Here is a 21,647-nt window from a genome sequence, read left to right as displayed (position 1 = left end):
GTCCAACACTCCTGGTGACCCCGCACCGCATGGCAACCGTACTGGAACTGGGCTGGCTGGTGTGGGAGTCGGGAGGCCGGGCCCTGAGGTATGTCCGCTGCTGGGTAGTCGAGGCCATTCGGCTTCATCCAACCGGCGGGCGTTGGGACTGGGTGTTCCTGTACCTCTTGGTGGCTGTACTGGAACTTGGTCCACTGGTACAGTCGTTTCCCAATTTGTCCCTGGGGTTACTAGAGAGTCACACACTTGTGACCTAGTTGGCCCCTGATCCCGCTTCTCAATGGCAGCACACTGCCGGCAGTCGATGCACTGTCGTCGACTCAATCCATCGGCGTTACCGTGCTTAACGCCTTTTCGATGGATAATTCGATACTTGTGCTCGGCCAGGCTCTCCAGCCACCGGGCCACCTGGCAAGAGGGTTCCTTCCTCCGGTGCAACCAAACCAAGGAGGCATGATCCGTCTGGATCGTAAATTCTCTGCCATATAGGTAGGGCCGGAAATGTCGGACAGCCAGCACAACTGCCAGCAACTCTCTTCTAGTCACGCAGTAATTGCGTTCGGCGGAGGAGAGGGTCTTGCTATAGTAGGCTATAGGTCGCTCCTTGCCTTGCTGGACCTGGGATAGCACAGCCCCGGTCCCTACGTTACTAGCATCGGTATCGAGCACGTAGGGTAAGGAGGGATCGGGATATGCCAGTACTGGAGCGTGCGTCAGTGACCACTTGAGCTTAAGGAAAGCTTCCTGTTCCTCTCTCTCCCACTTCCAGGGAACCCCCTCGCTTGTCAACAAGGTGAGAGGTTTGGCGATCGAGGCGTAGTCAGGCACGTATCGGTGATAGTACCCAGTAGTACCCAAGTATGATCTTAGCTGCGTCACATCCTGGGGTGCTGCCCATCCACTGATGGCCTGAATCTTCTCAGGGTCGGTAGCCACTCCAGTGTCGCTGACTATGTGGCCCAGGTACTTAACTTGGGTCTGGAACAGACTGCATTTAGAGGGCTTTAGTTTTAACCCGGCCTGTCTCAATTGCTCCAACACCTCTGCCAGCCTAGTTACATGACTAGAGAAGTCCGCCGACATGACGATGATGTCGTCCAGGTACAACAGCAAGGTTTTTCAGTGTAGCCCTTGGAGGACGTGTTCCATTAGCCGCTGGAAGGTAGCCGGGGCGGAGGTCAGTCCAAAGGGGAGCACCTTCCATCTCCATAACCCACTGCGTGTGGCGAATGCCAACCGCTCCTGGGCCTCGGCGGAGAGGGGTACCTGCCAATATCCGCTCATCATATCCAAGGTACTGAAAAACCTGCTGCCGGACAAGGCATCCAAACTCTCGTCAATCCGGGGGAGGGGGTAGGCGTCCTGGCGGGTGACACTATTGAGTTTTCTATAGTCCACACACAATCGCCACGCCCCGTCCTTCTTCCTCACCAAGACCACCGGAGAGCTCCAGGCCCCGTGGGCGGGCTCAATCATGCCTTGTTTCTCCAGGGCCGAAACCTGTCGCTCGATTTCGGCTTCTTTCTCGTGTCCTACTCGATATGGGTGTTGACGGATGGGTTGCGCCTCTGGAAGGAGGGAGATCTCGTGCTGTACCAGGGTGGTACGCCCCACGTCCTCGCTTCCTTGGCTGAATACATCCGCATAACGGACCAAAAGGTTTTCCATCCTTCGGTGCTCGGTAGGGGACGAGCAATGTGGCGCCGCCTGTTGGAGCAAGTCCAGCATGTGGGGAGATACTTTGGAAGCAGAAGGAGGAGGTTCCTTAGAAATCTCGGCCTCTCCTTTCGCTGTCCAGGGGACTCCTATTTCGTCCGGCCCGACTCCAGTGTATTGTCCCACAACCGTCCCTGCCGTCACGCTGACTGGATGGTCGGTAGGATTCAGGCAGCGGATGGCCACTCTCCCCTTCTCACCGGGTTGATGTAGGCTGGCGGCCACCATATAACCGTTTCTTACTCCCTCGATTAACCCGACTGGTTGATAGGATGAGGACGTGAGACGTCCGGCAACCAGGACCTCGGTTCGAGGGGGAAGCGTTGTGGCTCGCATTATTTGAACTCCACTTGTCAGAGGTCGACCCTCTCTGTCAGTGCAAGTCAATTTCTGCCCATTTAACACCAACGTGGGTTGCTGAAAGTTCATCTCACAGTGGTGGTCAACCAAGAAGGGCATGCCCAGGATGGCGTCCTCCTTCAGGGCACACACCACGAGAGATACAGTAACCTGGACACTCCTGACTCTGACTGGGAGAGTGATGAGTCCGTGAAATTGCAGCCGGGTACCATCTGCCATCCGTCCATAGTCTTCCCGAACCTCTAATTGGCTTTTGACATCCTTGGGTAAGCGCTCAAAGACATGTCGTCCCAACAGATTAGAGGTGCATCCAGTGTCCACGAGAAACTGGACGGGCTGACCTCCGATGCGACCTGGCAAGAAATAGCTGCTATTATGTGGCTTCCATGATTCATCTCCGTGAGTTCGTCTGGCTTTGCTCATTCTCTGGGGGCCTTTTTTGGAAGGCTGAGACGGCTTTGGCCAGACATACGTTTCTTCCTTGGCTTCTGAGGGTGGGAGACCTGCACACTCAGGTAAGGGTTGATACTGGTTATGCAAGGGGACCGGTGGCGAGCAGGGGGGGAGCCTGTGTCGCCTAGTCCGTCGTGGCCGTTGCCACTGGCCTTGCAGGGGTATATTCGATCCACAGTCAGTACTTCCCCCTACTGCTGTGGATGGGAACCGTTTCCCGACCTCGTGGCTTGAGGTGGTTGTCCTTGGGAGACTTGAGGGCACCGGCGTTGGGTGTGCCCTGTCTGGCCGCAACCCCAACATTTTGGTCCCCTTTTCTCCACTCCCCGTTGTCCCAACAGATTTCCTTCCCTTAGTCCATCCGCTAATCCTTTTATAGCCATCAGGACGTCATTCAGGGTGGCTGATGGGGGATCCGAGTGGACGGGGGCGACTGTAGCAGGGGTAGTCGCCTCCTCTTCCACTGTCATTATTATGGGTCGGGCACCAGGCCGAGGAAGAGTGGGCTGAATTTGCAGGAACTCATTCCCTGCCTGCACTGCTTCCTCCAAGCTCTGGGCTTTTATTGCCAAAAGATGGCGTTGGAGAGGCGTGTTTCCCAGGGTCAGGGAAAACGCATCCATGGCCATACTGGATTGGTAGGAGTCTGGAAGGTCAGCGTATGCTATCTTCACCAGACGCTCCATTTCTGTTGCGTGTTCTTGGAGGCTCGTCTTTGGTTCCCTCTTGAGGTGGAGCCTACTCTTAGCCTCTTTCGGGGAGAGCCCGTACTTTGTGCGTAAGGCCGAGAAGATGGAGGCAGGCGAATCTCCTCGACTACACCCTCTGGCTCCCTCCTTTAATGTCTCACGCAGGTGGAGGAGAGTGGCCTTCTCACTCCACTCATTAGCTTCCGCAACCTCCTCGAACTGGGAGATGAACAACTCTACATCTTCACTCCCATCGAACTTCGGTGGCTTGAAGCTAGCTTCCTTCTTAGGTATTTGTAAGGCTCTAGTAATAGCCTCTGTCAGCTGACCAATCTGGTCGACATGGTGTAACTCTGCCTCAGCCAGATCTCTGGTAGCATTCCGTCGGCTGTTTGGCATGGTTACAAGGGTTGTCTTAGAAGTCCGTGGTTAAATCCCACCGCTGCCACCAGTGTGTTAGATCCTGCGACCAACACGTAGAGGCGACTAGGTCGGCTTACTCTACCGGTCTGCATTTACTCTTCACAGGGGCTGTGTAAGGGTTGCCCGTGACCAACACGCGAAGGCGACTAGGTCGACTTACACCACCGGTCAACACCAACCACCTTACACCCGGAACTGCTCCCAGAGTGGTGCTATACTAGTTCGACAAGGTCGACCTGAGGTCGACGGGGTCGACAGTATTTCTGTGGCTTTACTCCCACAGCACAGTCCATAGACTGAGTCTTGGAGTAAATTAAGTGCTCGGTGTGGTTCTGCTATTGCGCAAGGTAACAGAAGAGTATGGTTCCAAATGCAAGGCATATATTGAACAACATAAAAGAGCCGAGGCTCTGCCTTAAATACATCTGATTATGCAAATAAGGTAGCAAAGGCCAGCCTCCTTTAGGGGCGTGGTTACACAAATAAAAAAGGGAGCACAACTCCAAATGATATAAAGAAAAAGGAGATGGCAACATAACGTTTCCATCACACTATATTACATGTAAGGAAAAGGGTATAGAGTAACTATCACTGCGTTTCCATGACCCGCATAATTCGCAAATTAGAGCCAATCCGCAAGTTATCCGCGTCATGGAAACGGCATAAATCCGCAAGCTATCCGCATAAATTCGCAAGCTAAGCGAGTTTTGCGATCCGCAAAACTTTATCGAATCCATCGTGTTTGCGAATCATGGAAACGGTACTTGCGATTGATGCGCATTAGATTATCGTTGGCTATTACATTAAAAACATTTTCACGCTTCAGTCGTTTTTATTTCGATTTCAGCAGTCTCAATGCGCCAACGTTACGAACGATCGCTACTAAGCTAAGCGTGACAAGACTGCTTAGCTATTTATAGAGTCATTAATTAGGCTAATACTTGACCTATGGGGTCAAGTACTGGTGTTAAATCCGCATCGCCAGGTGTTCATTGAAACGCTCAATTGCTAAGTAACTCAACTTGCGGATCGTTCGAATTATGTGAATCATACGGATTATGCGAGTCATGGAAACATAGTGAATATAGCAAAACGATGGGCATGAGAAGGATGGCTTAGCCTTGTGGTTGAGTGCTTGTATCTACGGCTTGCGATTGCAATCTTTGTGAGTTCAAGTTCGATATGAGTCACATTTTTCATTTCTAGATTTTAATCGCTAAAGTCGGACAGACATCGAACAACGACAGATGACAAACTTTGAGATATATAAAGTGAAACTTGGATAACTCGCCCTCGGATAACTCGAAAACACAGTTAACTCAACGTATTTGTTTGGTCCGTGCCCACGCAATGCTAAATGGCTTTAGATAACTCGACCGAAACTCTGTTAACTCGAACAGTTTTTGCCAAACGGCTACCGAGACGGTTGTTACTATCGCTTTAGAATATCACTTTATTCCAAGCCATAGAGATAAACATCGACTTTTAGTAGCTCTTAGGCCTCGTTATCACCAACATCGGCAAAATATTTTCTAAAGGTTTGCAAAAATCAAATTTTACCAAACATCCGCTTAGCGTTAGCCCTCCGAAAGCAAGAAAAGCGAGGTGAAATTCGGATAAATTTAAAGTTAAATCCGCAAAATTGATAATGGGTTTTTAATAGGAAAGCAGTTTTGTAATAACTGACTTACTGCAAAACTGATCTTGGTTAAAACGCTCGGTAGAAAAATACGTATGTAGTTTTTCTGAGCGTTTTAACCGCGATCAAGTTTTGCCAATTTTAATCTGAGAACGTCCTGGCAGTCACATCACCTAAAGCAACAAACAAATCTCAAGTGATAGAAAAATATCTATACTTTCTGATTAAAAATATTTAAAACTTCACACGAGAGACCCTTTAACTTGCAACAAGCAATCTATGCTTTTGATTTATATATAGTTTGTATATGTACATGTATCTACTGATAAATACGTGCACTTATGACTGTCCTGATAACTTGAACGCTCTAATAACTCGAACACTTTTGCTCGGTCCCTTGAAGTTTGAGTTATCCGAGTTTCACTGTATATCTCAAAGTTTGTCAGAGATATATATATTAAAATCTATATTGTTTTATGTTGTTTGTAGAATATGACAACGATTACCTTTTTGGATTTTCTGAGAAATTCTTCATCAACTGCGATGATGAATTCTACTACCCTGAGAATGCTAATGTTGGCAATTTTAGTAAATTGTTTAGTGGTTGGCATAAGCATTGTTTTACGATGATGAGTGGGGAGTACTTTAAGGTAAGCACAGATATTTTCCATTCAGCTGTAACTGACCTCTGTGTCAAAAAAATAAACTTACCTTTGTCTTTGCCTTTCTATCTTTTACTTTCGCTATATAATGTAGAAAAGCAGGCAATGCAATGAAGGCTCAAAAGTCGACAGCCTAATGGCTTTATAGCAATATGGTACTAGAACGAGCACATGAAGCTTGCACTTCGTAGAAAAATTTATTATTCTTGACTTTATTATTTTTAAAAAAGTTATTGTTTGCAGATACAATAGTTGCATAAGACTTTTGCAAAATTTGATGCAATCAGGTTTCATAATGCACCAATAAGAGCAAACTAACTTCTCTGTTTTTTTACTTGTACCAAATATTTACACATTTTAGTTGCTTTGGTTGAGACATGAGAAGTTCAATAGCTTAAGTTCAGGTAACGTGTCGTTACCACCTCAACGATACCAAAATTAAAATGACTCAGTCTAGTTATTACTCTCTAAATTAATTCTTTCAATTACACGGTGTTATCTACAGGCAACATTAATCTGCTTACTGCTGTTCAACTCAGCAATCAGCCATACTAAATATAAAGAAGCATCATTTTCACAGTATAGATGATACACAATGATTTATAATGGAATGCTAAACCTTTTAGTATATTCTGCAATAGAAAATTTAGTATCTTTAATACTTCAGTTTCATATCAGTAGCATGGGCTAAAATAAAATTAATGGTTGTCATGGTACATTTTCAACAACTTCTACTAGTTATGGGCTAGTTTCTCTCAAAATATGAGCTTAGCACCATGTTGAATTAAAAAAACTATGGAAATTGGCAACATTTTTTACTCGAAAAATGTTATCATATACAGTGAGACAATATGGACCGATTATAAAGCTCACTAATTTTTTAAAAGATGAGAAGACCTTTTAACTCCAATCTGAAATCTAAAGAAAGTTATCCCATCCTACTTTAGTAGGTGGGGTAACTTTGTAGAAAGATTTGTTACTGCTTTAATAAAAACCAGTTTGCAATGTGAAGTATAAACCGGGATAACAGCAGGTAGATTATAGAATAGTATATCAGTAGGTAGATCATAGACTAGTATAACAGCAGGTAGAGTATACACTAGTTTAACAGTAGGTAGATTATAGATTAGTATAGCAGTAGATAGAATATGCACTAGTTTAACAGTAGGTAGAGTATGGACTAGTGTAGCAGTAGGGAGAGTATAGAGTAGTATAACAGTAGGTAGAGTATAGACTATTTAAAAAACAGGTAGATTATAGACTAGTATATCAGTAGGTAGAGTATAGAGTAGTATAACAGTAGGTAGAGTATAGACTAGTATAACAGTAGGTAGAGTATAGACTAGTATAGCAGTAGGTAGAGTATAGAGTAGTTTAACAGTAGGTAGAGTATAGACTAATATAACAGTAGGTAGAGTATATAGACTAGTGTAGTAGTAGGTAGAATATATACTAGTATAACAGTAGGTAGGACATAGACTGCCAAGTAGGAATATGTTGAGTAGAGTACGGCGTGTAAGTAGAAGTTTAGGCAGGAGTTGAATTTTGATCTTATTCAGTGTCTACAACTTCTCATTAACTCTCATAGATACTGAGTTCCATCCTACTGTAACTGAAGTGCGGTGAAATACCATTAAACTAGTTTCATAAACTATGCTAAACCAACATGTTCACAGAAACATTTACAATAAGAATTAAATTTTTCTTCAGTGGTTCACAGACGGACAAACACCTGTTGGCCTTGAACTGTATGCCCAGGCAGAAATCCCTATATGCACAATCGCTGCAGGAGGAGCTTTGATACTCATGCAAGAGCAAGATGCCCACTGTAAGATGCTATGTTGATGAAATTTTTTAGTTTTTTAGATTGTCAGATGATTGATCTTTGACCTTCAAGAAACAGTTCAAACAAAACAAGAATTAAAATGCATACCATTAAAAGTAAACGATCACTTTTAAAGTTTTAATATTTAAATACAGTCAAACATGTATATGTTGATATACAGGTTTGTATATACAGTTGATATGTCTTGATAATTGCTTCCTGGTGTTAAAACTGTCAATGTTCATATTAATCATTCATATACTTAATTTCGTCGAATAATAAAATGTTAGTCATCGAAATAAGGTGTTTATTGCTTCTTACTCTGGAGACATACAGACAGAAGTATAGGGTTTGGTGAAATGTAGTTTCAGAAGTAGAGATCATGTTTACAAACACAACGAGTTGTGACAAAACTTACTCATAGCATTTATACTAATGTAGATTATCGAGGTATTTTTACTCCCATTACGTTTGTTATGTAACTTTTATTACATTCTTCATTCTCCCTTACAATGTTCTACTCTTAAAAAAGCTTTAAACATCGCTCATTAAAGATTGCTTGAGATGTGGCATTAAATGTCTTTTTGAACCCATTATTTGAACCCAACCCATTGCGATTACCCTAATATACAATTTTTTTCACCTTTTCAAGAGGCGCAGCATGGGTTTTTTACCTCACAATACAAATTTTATTTCACCATACAAATTCAACTAAATTTTCACCCGAGTTCAAATTTGGCAATCAGTGTGCTTATTACGTACGTACATCAAAATAGCAAAGACGTCAAAATTCTGTTTGCTGAAAATAGTTTTGTAGCGCCTGAAAGAGACACAATGATTGATTTGTTCAGTTCAGCAATTCTTGGGTGTAAAACAGTAACATTTTCCTTTTAAAACCAGTAGCAAAGTTGGAGTTGTAATCTCTTCAATTAGATGACCAGTGGTCAGAAAACATCCCTTAACTTGCTAACAAAAATCCCTTTCATTAAAAAACTGATCACTCACGATTTTTTGCCAATATAGGTTCGGAAAGACTTTAATGAGATCGTCTGAAATTATATTGAAAATGAAGCGAGAAACTAATAGGTAATAAAATAATAATGATAAAAAGTAGAAATCAGTAAAATAGTTTAAAAAATACATACTAAGACTTAGCTGCAGGTGTCTGTTTAGTAAGCTAAACTTATTTAAAGTAAATTCAATGTTTATGTTATACGTGCGTCTGTCTTGAAGGTAAGAACTCTCCATGGTACGTACTGCAAATACCACATTGCCATGTTACATTTTAAAGCAGATCATAACCAATAAAAACACTAAATATACTAAAGTTAATGTAGGTAAATGTAGCTACTAAAGTTATCCTATTTTCTTACTGAGTTTTAATATGTACAGCACTTGTACAAAAGTGTGATGTTTTTCACCAAGGGATGTTTTCATTATATAATTACAACGGTTTCCGTACTCCTCCATATAATTTTTTACCTTACAATACCAAACCAGAAAGGAATTAAAATTGTATCCTGAAGGTGAACTGTAATTTAGGAAATTTCTATGTTCAGTTGAGGTTAGTTGAGGTTTGACAGTGCTGTTAGATATAAAATGGTGAGCAGGAATGAACGTAAACCTTTTTATATTTTCATAATTTGTAATTGCTACAAAAATGGTAGCCACCAAAAATTAGAAAGCTAAACATGAATTGCCTGCCATCTGGCTTGTTCTCTTGAGAGCATCGCTCATCGGTTTGATTAATCCACCTAGTTATGTGGGTTTGTTTAAACAGGCTATTTCTACTGTAGTTAGAGATAGGATTTACTACCTGATTTTGTGTTAACAGTCGGATCTCTGGACATAGATCAACTTGCGGTAGGAAAGATTGCTTGGGTCAATATGTGGGACTATGCTATGAGTGACGAGGAGATCAAGATGTTGAGATGCAGGGATCAAGGAAATGTTGTCAACTGGAACACTTTGTCTCAACAAGGTTCCTCTCACCTTCACTATGAGGCATTTGAGTGCCAAGGTGAATTATATTAACTGGTATTTGTATAGTTATATTAGTTAGATAATAGATCGCAAGCCATTAAATAGATAAACAGTGAATGAGTATTTATTCGAGGATAACTTATTTGTTTAAAAGATATAAAAGGAGGATGAAACACAAACTTTCACAATACATTCCCATTATACAATACATACAATTATACAATGTTGCTGGAGCAAAACAAGTAATTGTTTAACAGTTTAAAAGTAACACTGTTATATAAACGTGTGTACTCACATGCGGTTGATGCAAAGAAGAAAGCTCGCTCAATCTCCCCACGCCTTTATACTCCCGTAACCTCTCGTACTTCCCGTAACCTCTCGTACTTCCCGTAACCTCTCGTACTTCCCGTGACCTCTCGTAACTACCTGTAACTACCATGACCTCGAGCATTAGCGTAGCCCGCGGCCCACCAGCTCGATTATACAACATGCCCTTTTTCTTTTCTTTTTTGTATGGGCCACTAACCTTCCAGAAATACATTGGGACTCATTCATCAACTCACCTTGCTGGTGAAGTTTACCTTACGCTTTAACCCAGGTCTTCCTCCATCGACACCTCCTGCGTACCATCACTCCCGAGCAACCCGGGGCTGCTGTCGTACTCGGCCGCACTACTCTCCTGATCTCCTCCACCTCCTTCACCACCTCCGTCACCCCCACCGTGACCTCCATCTCCACCACCGTGACCTCCGTCACCACCACCGTGACCTCCGTCACCACCACCGTGACCTCCGTCACCACCACCGTGACCTCTGTCACCACCACCGTGACCTCTGTCACAACCAACACTACTTCCACCAACATCTCCAACACTACTCTCAACTGGCTCGGAAACTGGTAGTTGGGCCGATAACGACTCCTCAGCCTCAGATTCCGCCCCTTCCGTCATGACCACGCTCTCCCCTGTGGAGACGGGCCCAACAGGCATCCTGTGGGAAGTCTCCCCTGGGCCGTAATCGGCTGCTCAGGGGGTGGCGCCACAGAGCTGGGAATTGGTATAGGCCCAGACCTATTCACCTCGGCCTGACCCTCCTCCGGTGCAAGCCTACCACCCGCAATCCTCCTCTGAACTTTGGCCAACTGCTCAATGGCCGCCCTGAATGCCTCTGCATTCTCAAACTCATTGACCGCTGCCCTGCGCTCGGCAGCCAGTCTGACCAACTCTGTCTCGAACTTTCTACGTACCTCCGCCTCCTCTCGCTCAATACTAGCGATCCTCTTCCGGCAACCTTCCATGTCCATCATCCCATCACTGGTCACGTCTGCTAAAAAAGAGCTCACCTTCCTCATAATGGGTACTGGTGCAGCAACTTGCCTAGCACCGCCACTCACCTCAGCATAACTCCTCACTCACCTTCCTCTGAGGCGCTGGTACTTCCTCACTGCCCTTCCTTTTCCCTGCCTCCGTGCTCACTGGACCACCTGTACCTCGACGGGGGCATCCACTAACAGCGTGCCCGGTCTCCCCACACCACTGGCAGATGGGTACCTTGCAGTCCTTCTGCAAGTGTCCACTTCTCCCGCACCTCCTGCAAGCATTACCAGGGCAATTTACCGCCAAGTGATCCCGTTTAACTCTACATATCATACACCAAATCTTACCGCTACTGCCATATACTACAGGCTTCTTAGCCTCACTACCGTCCTTCCTCTCCCCCACTCTCTCCTCACTGCAATCCTTCTCCGGTCGTCCGCCACCACTAGCCTCGCCACCTGAACTGCTTGCCATTTGTGATTGTAGTTTCGATGGAATTTCTTTACAACAATCTGCAACATGGCAACCATCTTTTAACAACGGTTAATAGTAAAAACTATCTTTATCTAGCCGGGGTTTACTGACCCGACCACTCCTTGTAACAGTGCTTTTGGCTATTGCCCCTTCTCTAGTACCCTGCGAGGTTCGGGTATCTCGACTACTCACATCGGGATCCCCACTGGCTAGGCCACTTCCAACCGTGGCACCGGGTGGTTCCTCCGATTCATCATTTAAACCACCTATTCTCTCCCCGCCTACACCAGGCCTAGGCTGGTTGTCTACCCAGTACTGCGTTTCACCTTCCTCACTATCCTCAAACAACTCACAGAAATCATTAGGGATGTTATGGTTAGCACCCTGACTACCGGTGTTAGTATCATTAGAAGAACCCCAGGAGAGATTGTTATTAAGAGGAAAAAGATGTTTCCTATTTCTCCTGATCTCACCCGAACCAACACGTATCCAATAACTCTCTGGTGTACTGTCTCTCCTTACCACCGTACCTGCTGCTCCTGTGTCAGTAGGCGCTTTCACGTAGACAACCTGTCCTGGCTCTAATTCCGGCAATTTTGATACCCTATGCTGGATATCCCAACTACTTTTCAATTTCAACTTCCTTTCCCTTTCTCTACTTTCGAACTCCTCGTAATCTACTTCCCCTTTACTGCTCACACCCAAATTCGATTTAACCGCTCTGCCAAACATTAGTTCTCCGGGCGAGTACCCAGTTGACAAAGGGGTTGTTCTATACACTAACAATGCCATCTCCTTATCCCGCTCTTTTCTCCACAAACTTTTCACTGTTTAAACTGCACTTTCTGCCAAACCATTACTCTGCGGATATCGAGGGCTACTAGTAATTACCCTGATACCGTACAAATCTGCAAACTTTCTAAACTCTTGACTATCATAACAAGGCCCGTTATCTGACCGCAGAATGCTAGGAATACCGAATCTAGCAAACACTTTCTTCATAACCGCTATTACCTCCCTAGATGTTTGAGCGTTGATGTGCAGTGCCTCAATCCACCTGGAATAGTAATCAACTATCAACAAATATAACTTGCCATCTAATACAAACACATCACTACCGAGTACTTCCCAAGGCTTTGTTGGCAACTCATATTCAACCATGGGTTGGTGCTTGACTGTCCCATGGATGATACAGGTATCACATTGCCCTATGAACTCATAGATATCTACGCTAACTCTTGGCCACCAGAAGTGGCCCCTAGCTCTCCGACGACATTTATCAATTCCCTGATGCCCAACATGACACTTCTCTAGATACAACCTTCTCATAGACCTAGGTATGTATACCCTGTCTCTAAAGAAGAGTAAACCATCCCGTACAGTAAGCCATTCCCTTGCACTATAAAGCTTTAGAAGCTCACTGCCCAACCTTTTGCCACCTCTCGGCCAACCTTCCGTAACAAATTTTAAACATTCAGCAGCCTCATCATCTATCAACATTTCCGACCTTAATTCCATCGTTAAACTGTCCGTAAAATTGTCAGTAGTCACACTGCTAACTACGGCTGTATCTACATCCTCACTCCTACCCATTTCATTTTCGCTGTCCAACTTGCCATTAGGTCGGCTCAAAGAGTCGGCCAAATACATTTGCTCCCCGGGTGTATGAAATATTGTGTAGTCATACCTCATTAACCTCATTTTAAACCTCTGAACCCTGACTGGTAAGGCTGACAAGTCCTTCTCACCTAGCAGTGAAATAAGTGGCTTATGGTCAGTCTCAACCTCAAACTTTCTGCCTACTAGATAGTAGTCAAACTTCTCACATGCCCATGTAATTGCCAATGCCTCCTTCTCTATCATCGCATACCTTTCCTCTGCCTCAGACATTTTTCTCGACGGATACTCCACTGGCTGCCACACATTACCTTCCGTCAATTGTAGCAATACTGCCCCTACTGCGTTTCTACTGGCATCTGCAAACACCCTATGCCTCCTACTCATATCAAAGGCACACAAAACGGGTGCTTTAGACAAGGCTAGCTTAACCTTCTCGAAAGCCTGTTCCTGATCTGGACCCCAATACCACTGTGATCTACTCCCTGACACCTTATATATAGGCGTACACAACTCTGCCAACTCGCTACTGAACTTACTCAAATAATTTACCATCCCTGTAAACCTCCTAGCCTCAGTTTTATTAACCGGCGACTTCAAGCCTAGAACTGCCTCTACTTTACATGGGTCTGGCTTAATGCCAGCCGCACTAACCAAATGGCCCAGAAACTTAATTTCACTTTTTCCAAACTCGCACTTATCCTTCCTTAACGTCATGCCTGAACGCCTGATTTTTCCTAGCACTTCCCTCAACCTTGACCAATGCTCATCCGCATCCCTTCCATATACTAGGACATCGTCCATTAAGCATACTACTCCCTTCATGCTCCCAATAACTTTTTCCATTGCTCTCTGGAAAAATTCAGGAGCTGAGGAGATACCAAACGGCATTCGATTGAACCTATATCTACCCCAAGGGGTGATAAAGGTCGTCAATGACTTTGATCCCTCCTCCACCTGAACTTGCCAAAATCCCGAATTCGCATCTAACTTCGAAAACATCGTCCCCTTAGACAACTCACTGAGCAGATCTGAAATCTTAGGCAAAGGGTAAACCTCTCGCTTGACAGATCTGTTCAGTCCAGTTAAATCAACACACATCCTTATCTTCCCTCCTGCCTTAGGCGCTATAGTTAGCCCTGAGCACCACTCAGTAGGTTCTTCAACCTGCTCAATCACTTTCTTTTCCAACATGTCATCTAACTCCTGCTTAGCCTGTTCCCTTAAACCTGCTGCTATAGGCCGAGGCGAGTACAGCCTCACTGGCTCTATACCTTCCTTCAACTTAATCTTAAAGATACCTGGCATAGTGCCTAGACCTTTAAAAACTTCCCCGAACTCCTTTACTGGGTCAAACTCGCTGTTGCTCACCGCGTTGACTACAGCCAACAAATTCAGCTGCCTCAACTCGGTTATACCCAACAAGTTTGTCCTAGATCCCTTCATCACGTATACCTCTGTCTCCATAAATCTATATTTACTTTCCAACTGAACACCTGCTTTACCGACTACTCTTAGCTTACGACCATCTATTCCCGCCAAGACAGTAGATGGCTCCTCTAACCGTAGGTTCAGCCTTTTGGCCGTCCCCTCGGTTACAGTCGACACCTCTGCCCCAGTATCAAACGTAAATTCAATGTTCTTCCCATTGACCTTCAAAACCTCTACAAATCTCCTTCCTAGTCAACTGTCATCCTCATACTTATCCCTAGAACCAGAGAACCTAACACTTCTGCCCTTACTACCATCTTGGTACCTCTCCTTATACTTCTCCCCCTCAAACCTATCCATACTGTTGTCCCTGTACCTGCCAAATTTGCCTCTAATTTCGCGGGGGCTTTCTCGGCCCCTGTACCTCTCCCCACTACTGTCCCTGCTACCATACCGCTCGTAGCTATTATCTCGACTACCTCCTGACCTCCTACTACTACCTCGCCCGTCATAACCTACTTCTCTCCTATCCCTACAATAACGGGATACATGTCCTCGCTGTCCACAACAAAAACATTTAATGGAGGGACAACTCCTCATCTCATGCCCACTACGTTTGCAATTGTAGCATACTCTACCTTCACTGCCTTCTCTACTGCCTGCTCTATATCTAGAGACATGCCTCTCCCTGCTATTATCTCTATACTTTCTACTGTCACTGTCCTTGTGATACTCCCTGCTTCTTGTCCCATATCTACTAGTACCTTGCTCTTCACTACCATAATACTCTCTACTACTCCTAGGGCTACCCCTAGGGGAAGATCTACCTGCTGAATCATAACTTCTATCTCTATCCTTACTCCTGTACTGCACTCGGCTATCAAACTCTGATACCTTTGCTACTTCTCTCTTAACCTCACTCTTTAAATCTGTACTTCTACCCTCACCTCTCAAAAATCTATCAGAGCTGTTGGCCATTTCACGAGCCCTCAATGCCTCCTGCAATAATGCCCAAGTAAGATTGGCATTCTTCATTAACTCTCTGCTTACTTCTCTATCTCTCAACCCGTTAACCGCCACAATAAGGGCAAACCTTACCCTATCATTATCGTTAGTCACCTCTGCATATCTGCTCAAACTCTCTACCCGTTGTAAAAACTCTCTATCACTTTCCCCAAGTGTCTGCCTAGCCGTAAGGAACTTATGCCCCTTTACGAACATACTCTCCTGTCTACCATAATAATCCTGTAAAACCTCCACTGCCCCTTCATAAGTAGAATTTACGCCATCTACGTCAAACCCTGCACCCCTCAATACTTCTCTACCACTGTGCCCAATAGCTCTCAATAGTGGCACTAACCTAGCTCTCCCTCTCATAATAGGGCGTCTATCGCCACCTTCACCTTCGTAACCTCTTCTCTCAACAGCACTCTCAATACATAAATTCATCTCCTCTATGAATCTCTCCCACGACCCATCACCGTGCTCTCCAAACACCAGCTTTGGAAACCCACTCTCCATCTCTACCCAATACAATATCTCCCTCGCCACAAATACACTCTACCCCACTCGTATAATTAGTGTAACTCCCACCTCCGACTATGTAATAAATAATTACACCTCACCAACACCGCTACTTCACCTCACAATACTACCCTCCCTACCTCACGTTACCTCACCTGCACGCCCGTGAAAGGGTCTATTCAACCGTTTTAACTTACCCCGCAACCAGAAAAATTATCGCTAATGATAACAAAACAAGAAAAAAAATCAGAGCTTCGTCAACTGCGCCATGTTATATAAACGTGTGTACTCACATGCGGTTGATGCAAAGAAGAAAGCTCGCTCTATCTCCCCACGCCTTTATACTCCCGTAACCTCTCGTACTTCCCGTAACCTCTCATACTTCCCGTAACCTCTCGTACTTCCCGTGACCTCTCGTAACTACCTGTAACTACCATGACCTCGGGCATTAGCGTAGCCCGCGGCCCACCAGCTCGATTATACAACAAACACGATAAGAAACAAGGGCGTTCAACCGAATAAACAGGTTATTCATGAGGCAGAATGAAAAAGTAACAACTAAGTGCAAAAAATCTTAGATAAGGTAAGAGGGGATCCCCTTCAAACTATTAAAACTGTAGTGAATATGAAAAGGTATGTATAATTGTATTACCAAATAAATACTAGTTAGGGAACAACGAAACTAAACAAAATAATTCAAAACTTGAACTTTTGCCATTCACTTTTCTTTATCATTTTTCTTTCTTTTGTTACAAATCTTTTTTTCTAAAAATACAGAGGCTGATTTAATGAAAAATTTAGCTACAAAACAAATCTGTAAACAAAAGTTTCAAATCATATTCAACAAAACAACACATTAAACCACTTTCAATTTATTTGTCTAACCTCTTTACTCTGAAGTTAAGAAAATATGTGTAATTTCTAGAGTGTGACTTCACCCCGTTTACCTATATATATTTCTCAAAGCACGTCGTCTGTTTTCTGTCATATATCTGTACACATTCCTGCTATAGATCTTAAAATCTTGGATTAGAGAATCCATACCGACGAAGATTCGATCTCGGACCCACCAGTTTGCAAGTCCAGCACCGTACCATTTAGGCCACAGAAAACAATTTCTTCATCAGCTGATATATGCCGCTATATAAGAGTAAATACCCAACGGCTTTGCGTACGACGTGGGGCCATAGAATAACGTCACGAAAAGCTGTTGGCTCCTATTATTTAGCGTAATCAAATTTTCCATTGGCAATGTATCAGGCTAATAGCAAGTGGGACAGGCAACTCTCATTACTTCTCATTGTTTGAAAGCTGATTTTTATTACACAGGCAACACCGGGTAGCACAGGTAGTACTTCTATACTTGAGGCTTTCACTGACAAAGGTTTATATACTTCTATGTAGCGTTTCTACGTTCAGATACCTCTATGCAGGGCATGTGTGTAGAGAGGTTGGTTCCTTTAATTGACATACAGACTTACCAACTCAGCCAATCACTGTTTTCTCATTCATATGTCGTGAATAGGCTCCACCCTCTTTATTCCAACAAGCATTTTCAAATTTAGAAAAAAAAATGACTAACAATTGACAAGGATAAATGTAAACTTTTTGAAACCGATATGCAGAGCTTTTTCATGGTGCGCCATATTAATGTTTTCTTTTAAAACTAAAATGTCTACGTTTTATTGGCAGATTCGATTCGGGATGCAGAAAGGAGCATATTTCTCTCAAATTGAGTTTTGCCCGTTTTCTTTCTTTTCCATTCTGGCAGCAGAATTGCATTGTTTCACATTCATTAGCCTGATAGATTTTACATTAAACACAAAATTAGTATTGCAAATGTCTTCTGGTTTACTGCGGGAATTATCCAAAGCATAGCATTCCATTCAGTTTGCCCTGTAGCTAGTGAGTATAAGGCGTTTTTCATAGGTAAGAGGCTACGTAAGCTGAAAGAATCACTTTGACAATTATAGTATACAAGCGCAAGCTATTTAAGATAATCAAAGTTATCTACACTTGTGGTCGGTAGTGGATAGCTCCATTTTAGAACCTATCACTTCATTGTAAACACTGCATTGAGAATTATTTTATACAATGGTGCGTGACAACTTTTTTTAAATGTGAATATTGATCAAGAAGTATCAGAAGCATAGTAAAAAACTAGTTTCATCTATAAAATGTATGAAAAGCATAATTATACAGTATGCGCTTCTACAATGTAAATAATTTTTCCAAAATCATCCCTTTGGGCATACAAAAACCTTTTTAACATTTTGGATTAATGGCCTGTAGGCCTACCTTGATTGTAGCATAATCAGTTTGCAATGACAACTTTTCTTTTGTTCTGATCAATCTCAGTGCTTGTTTTATAGACCATGACTGTGGTAATTTTATAATAATAAATTGATGGGAGCATACATCTTCGACATTCAATAACAACAATTTTCTTTTTTCTAAACAGCTAAATCTACTCTACAAAGTAAACTAATAACAAATGTTTTATGTGTCTACAAGAAAGTAAAACAACAAAATATTTTACAAAAAGGCGATGCTACCCATTCGTTGTTTATCTGTATCCAGCGGTCAAGGCTAAGACAAAAAGAACTTTTGGCGATAATCCACTTTGTACCGTTCGGATTGTTGGGCCCACGCTCTAAAACTTGCACCAATCGATTGTCTGTGTATTTATGAATGATTGAGCAACTACCCTCGGAATTCTCTGTTTTGTCGACACATCTGACAGTCTATTATGACGAACTAAAGTGTTGCAAAAGTTGTATAGATATATAAGAGCTATAACGCTATACGTACCTCGTCTTTTTGCAAGTGTGGCAAAATAGATCAACATTCAAATCATATTTGAGAACTGACCTGAGTTGACACTACAATATAAAACAAATTTTACGTAGTAGGGAGCAAAAACTTACCATAAATTCTTTACGCTATCTGAAATTTATGTTATAGAAGATATACATTATAGGAATATGTACTGTACAATTATCACAATGTAGCACTTCCAGAAATGCATACAAATATTTATTACTACTTAAAAGAAATATACGAGGTCTGATCCAAAAGTTCCCGGAATGGAGTTGTATGCTAGTGCATATTTGCACGATGAAAAACCCATTGCAGCGTTGGCTGGGAAACACCTCTAGAGTGTTGTCACAAAGTCTCAAGCTGCTATGACAACGCTTTCTCATATGAGCCGACGATATGTCAAGGTCTTTCAGGTGCTTCCGTCGATTTCTAGAAAAAATTTATCATGTCTAATAAACCAGAACAGCGCATTTGCATTAAATTATGTGTGAAATTAAGAAAAACAAGGATATTATGACCTTTGAAATAATTTTTGATCATTCCTGAAAGCTTCCTTAAAATCGTTGCAATCGTTGCAATCGTGCATCCTGAGCTCGTTTTGGTCATCAGTTAGCAAGCTTGGCACGAACTTTGCTGCGACTCATTTAAATTGTTAGAAAAATCGTTTAAAATGTTTAAACTGTTAGTTAAAACTTTTTGAACAGTTCTAAAACTAATTCCAGTCTCTCCTGATATCTCTAATGGTTAAACGTCGATCTGGCATGACTAATGACCTCACACTGTCAATTTACGAGCAGGTTCTTGCCGCCGCTGGTCTGCCAGACCTCGCATCATCTTCAGTGCTGTCTCTACCTTCACAAAAACGTTTGTACTACTCAAAGATTTGTGTTTTTTTAGAGTAGCATCTCCAAAAGCAATAGTTAACATTTCAACTGTCTGAGTACTTGTTTTCCCTAATTTCGTACAAAATTTAATGCAAATACGCTGTTCCGATTGATTAAAAATGACAATAAAATTGTTAAAAAATCGACAGAAGCACCGGACAAACCTTGACATATCGTTGGCTCACATGAGAACGCATTGTCATAGCAACCTGAAATTTTGTGACAACACTCCAGAGGTATTTCCCAGCCAACCCTGCAATGGGTTTTTCCATCGTGCAAGTATGCACTAGTATACAACTCCATTCCGGGAACTTTTGGATCAGACCTCGTATATGCCTACACTTACATGAGAAGCTCCACGTTACCTTGGCTATTATTGCTAGAGATTTATTGAAAGACAAATTATTCAATAAACGGCTCAAACACAATGTTGAGACTCAAATGAATACATTGTATTTTGAGCTTCTCAAACTGTGAGTTCTATGATGAGACTACTTTTTAGATAAAAATAAAAATATTATTGAACAATTTACAGATGGAGAGTTGGCAGTTTTGAAGGGAAAGCGCTTTAATGATGTCAAACAGGAAATGACTCTGTGTAAGATCTCAGGAGCATTCCTGAATGGAGTCATGAACATCAACTCTGAGACAGTAGATATTCCTACTAGATGTGCCCTTCTTTGTACCAGATCTGACAGTTGTTTGTCTGCTAACTACCAATATTCTTCTGGCATGTGTACACTGAATGATGATATAGATCAGGGTAATGAAGGTGACTTTGTTACTAACCTTGGCTCTGATTATGTTCATTTCACTTCCAGAGAATGTGTAGACACTTAAATGTTGTGAACAAATGGCATGGCTTGTAGATTACTAATTTCAAAAAACTAGTTGCATATGTATTTCTCTGTACTTTTGAAATGATAAAAATTCTGTAGAATTTGAACGAACTTTTAACTTTATTCCCCGACTCTTTAAGTCATTTCTCATATAATTGAACTCCAGCTTTATTTTATGGCATTTTTGCTAAAACTAGTTTAGTTGTGGCGAGTCTTGTTATTCATAAAGATGTTGTATAGTTTAAGGTATACTTACATGTTGAGTTGAACCCTTGAACACAGCTTAAAAACAATATCTCTAGAACTAAGTCTAAACTAACGGTAGAATAAGTAAAAGCAAACAACCTCTAAACAGCAAAAAGCTATTGACAAAAAAACAGGATTTTTTGGCATGCCTAGCTAAAGATCCCATAAAAATGGATTAAAAAATCATTTTGAAATTAATGGTAGCTATGCAACCTTTTGTTTCAACAGGTTGATATATTTTGAATATAACATTTTTAGAGTTGGTGGCTTTTACGTCTACTATCATGCTCATTCATACCTTTATTGATACTTTTTCTGTGTCTTCAAGCAATGTGGAGTTTAAATAAGTTATGAATCATTTATTGTTTCATTTCATTGAAGCTTCATTTATGAATGTTATGTTTTATGAATGCTTTTGTCTATTGTTATTGTCTAATAAATTTACTAGGATCTACTCTGTTAACTTCACAGTCAGACATAGTGTCCTAGAAAACTTGTAAAACGAGACACTTCACAGATTATAATCTTCCAACAGCTTTTAATGGAACTACAGTGAACTCTTTGCTGAGCAACATTTTAAGCGTTGTATCTGTGTGGTGGCTTCCACACAATCCGACATCAATGTCAGCAGTCTGGTACAACAAGTTCAAGGCTAAAAGGGTTTTTATTTTACTGAATAGAAAACAGTTTATGTAAATAAAGAGAAAAATATTCATTTAACAAGTTACCACTACAAACAAAAGGCCA

At 42.4% G+C, this 21,647-nt stretch overlaps 2 protein-coding genes across 2 annotated transcripts; both read right to left on the bottom strand.

Annotated features, from left to right (window-relative positions):
• Positions 1-10,339: 10,339 nt before the first annotated feature.
• LOC137407770 (uncharacterized) lies at positions 10,340-10,699 on the bottom strand. Its single transcript, XM_068094152.1, has one exon. The coding sequence runs from the start codon at positions 10,697-10,699 to the stop codon at positions 10,340-10,342; it is 360 nt and encodes a 119-aa protein (XP_067950253.1).
• A 444-nt stretch (positions 10,700-11,143) lies between these two features.
• Positions 11,144-11,539, bottom strand: LOC137407769 (zinc finger CCHC domain-containing protein 13-like). The gene has a single exon (XM_068094151.1). It carries the CDS (start codon positions 11,537-11,539, stop codon positions 11,144-11,146), a length of 396 nt encoding a protein of 131 aa, XP_067950252.1.
• Positions 11,540-21,647: the final 10,108 nt, after the last annotated feature.

The sequence above is a fragment of the Watersipora subatra genome, chromosome 11, assembly GCF_963576615.1.
Source record: "Watersipora subatra chromosome 11, tzWatSuba1.1, whole genome shotgun sequence".
Classification (NCBI taxonomy): Eukaryota; Metazoa; Bryozoa; class Gymnolaemata; order Cheilostomatida; family Watersiporidae; genus Watersipora; species Watersipora subatra.
The sequence above is the reverse complement of the archived record's forward strand: the minus strand, read 5'-3'. Positions and strand labels throughout refer to the sequence as shown.

Bases quoted from the DNA above. Each gene is read 5' to 3' on its own strand.
- LOC137407769 (XM_068094151.1), bottom strand. From the start codon at position 11,539: ATGGCAAGCAGTTCAGGTGGCGAGGCTAGTGGTGGCGGACGACCGGAG.
- LOC137407770 (XM_068094152.1), bottom strand. From the start codon at position 10,699: ATGACGGAAGGGGCGGAATCTGAGGCTGAGGAGTCGTTATCGGCCCAA.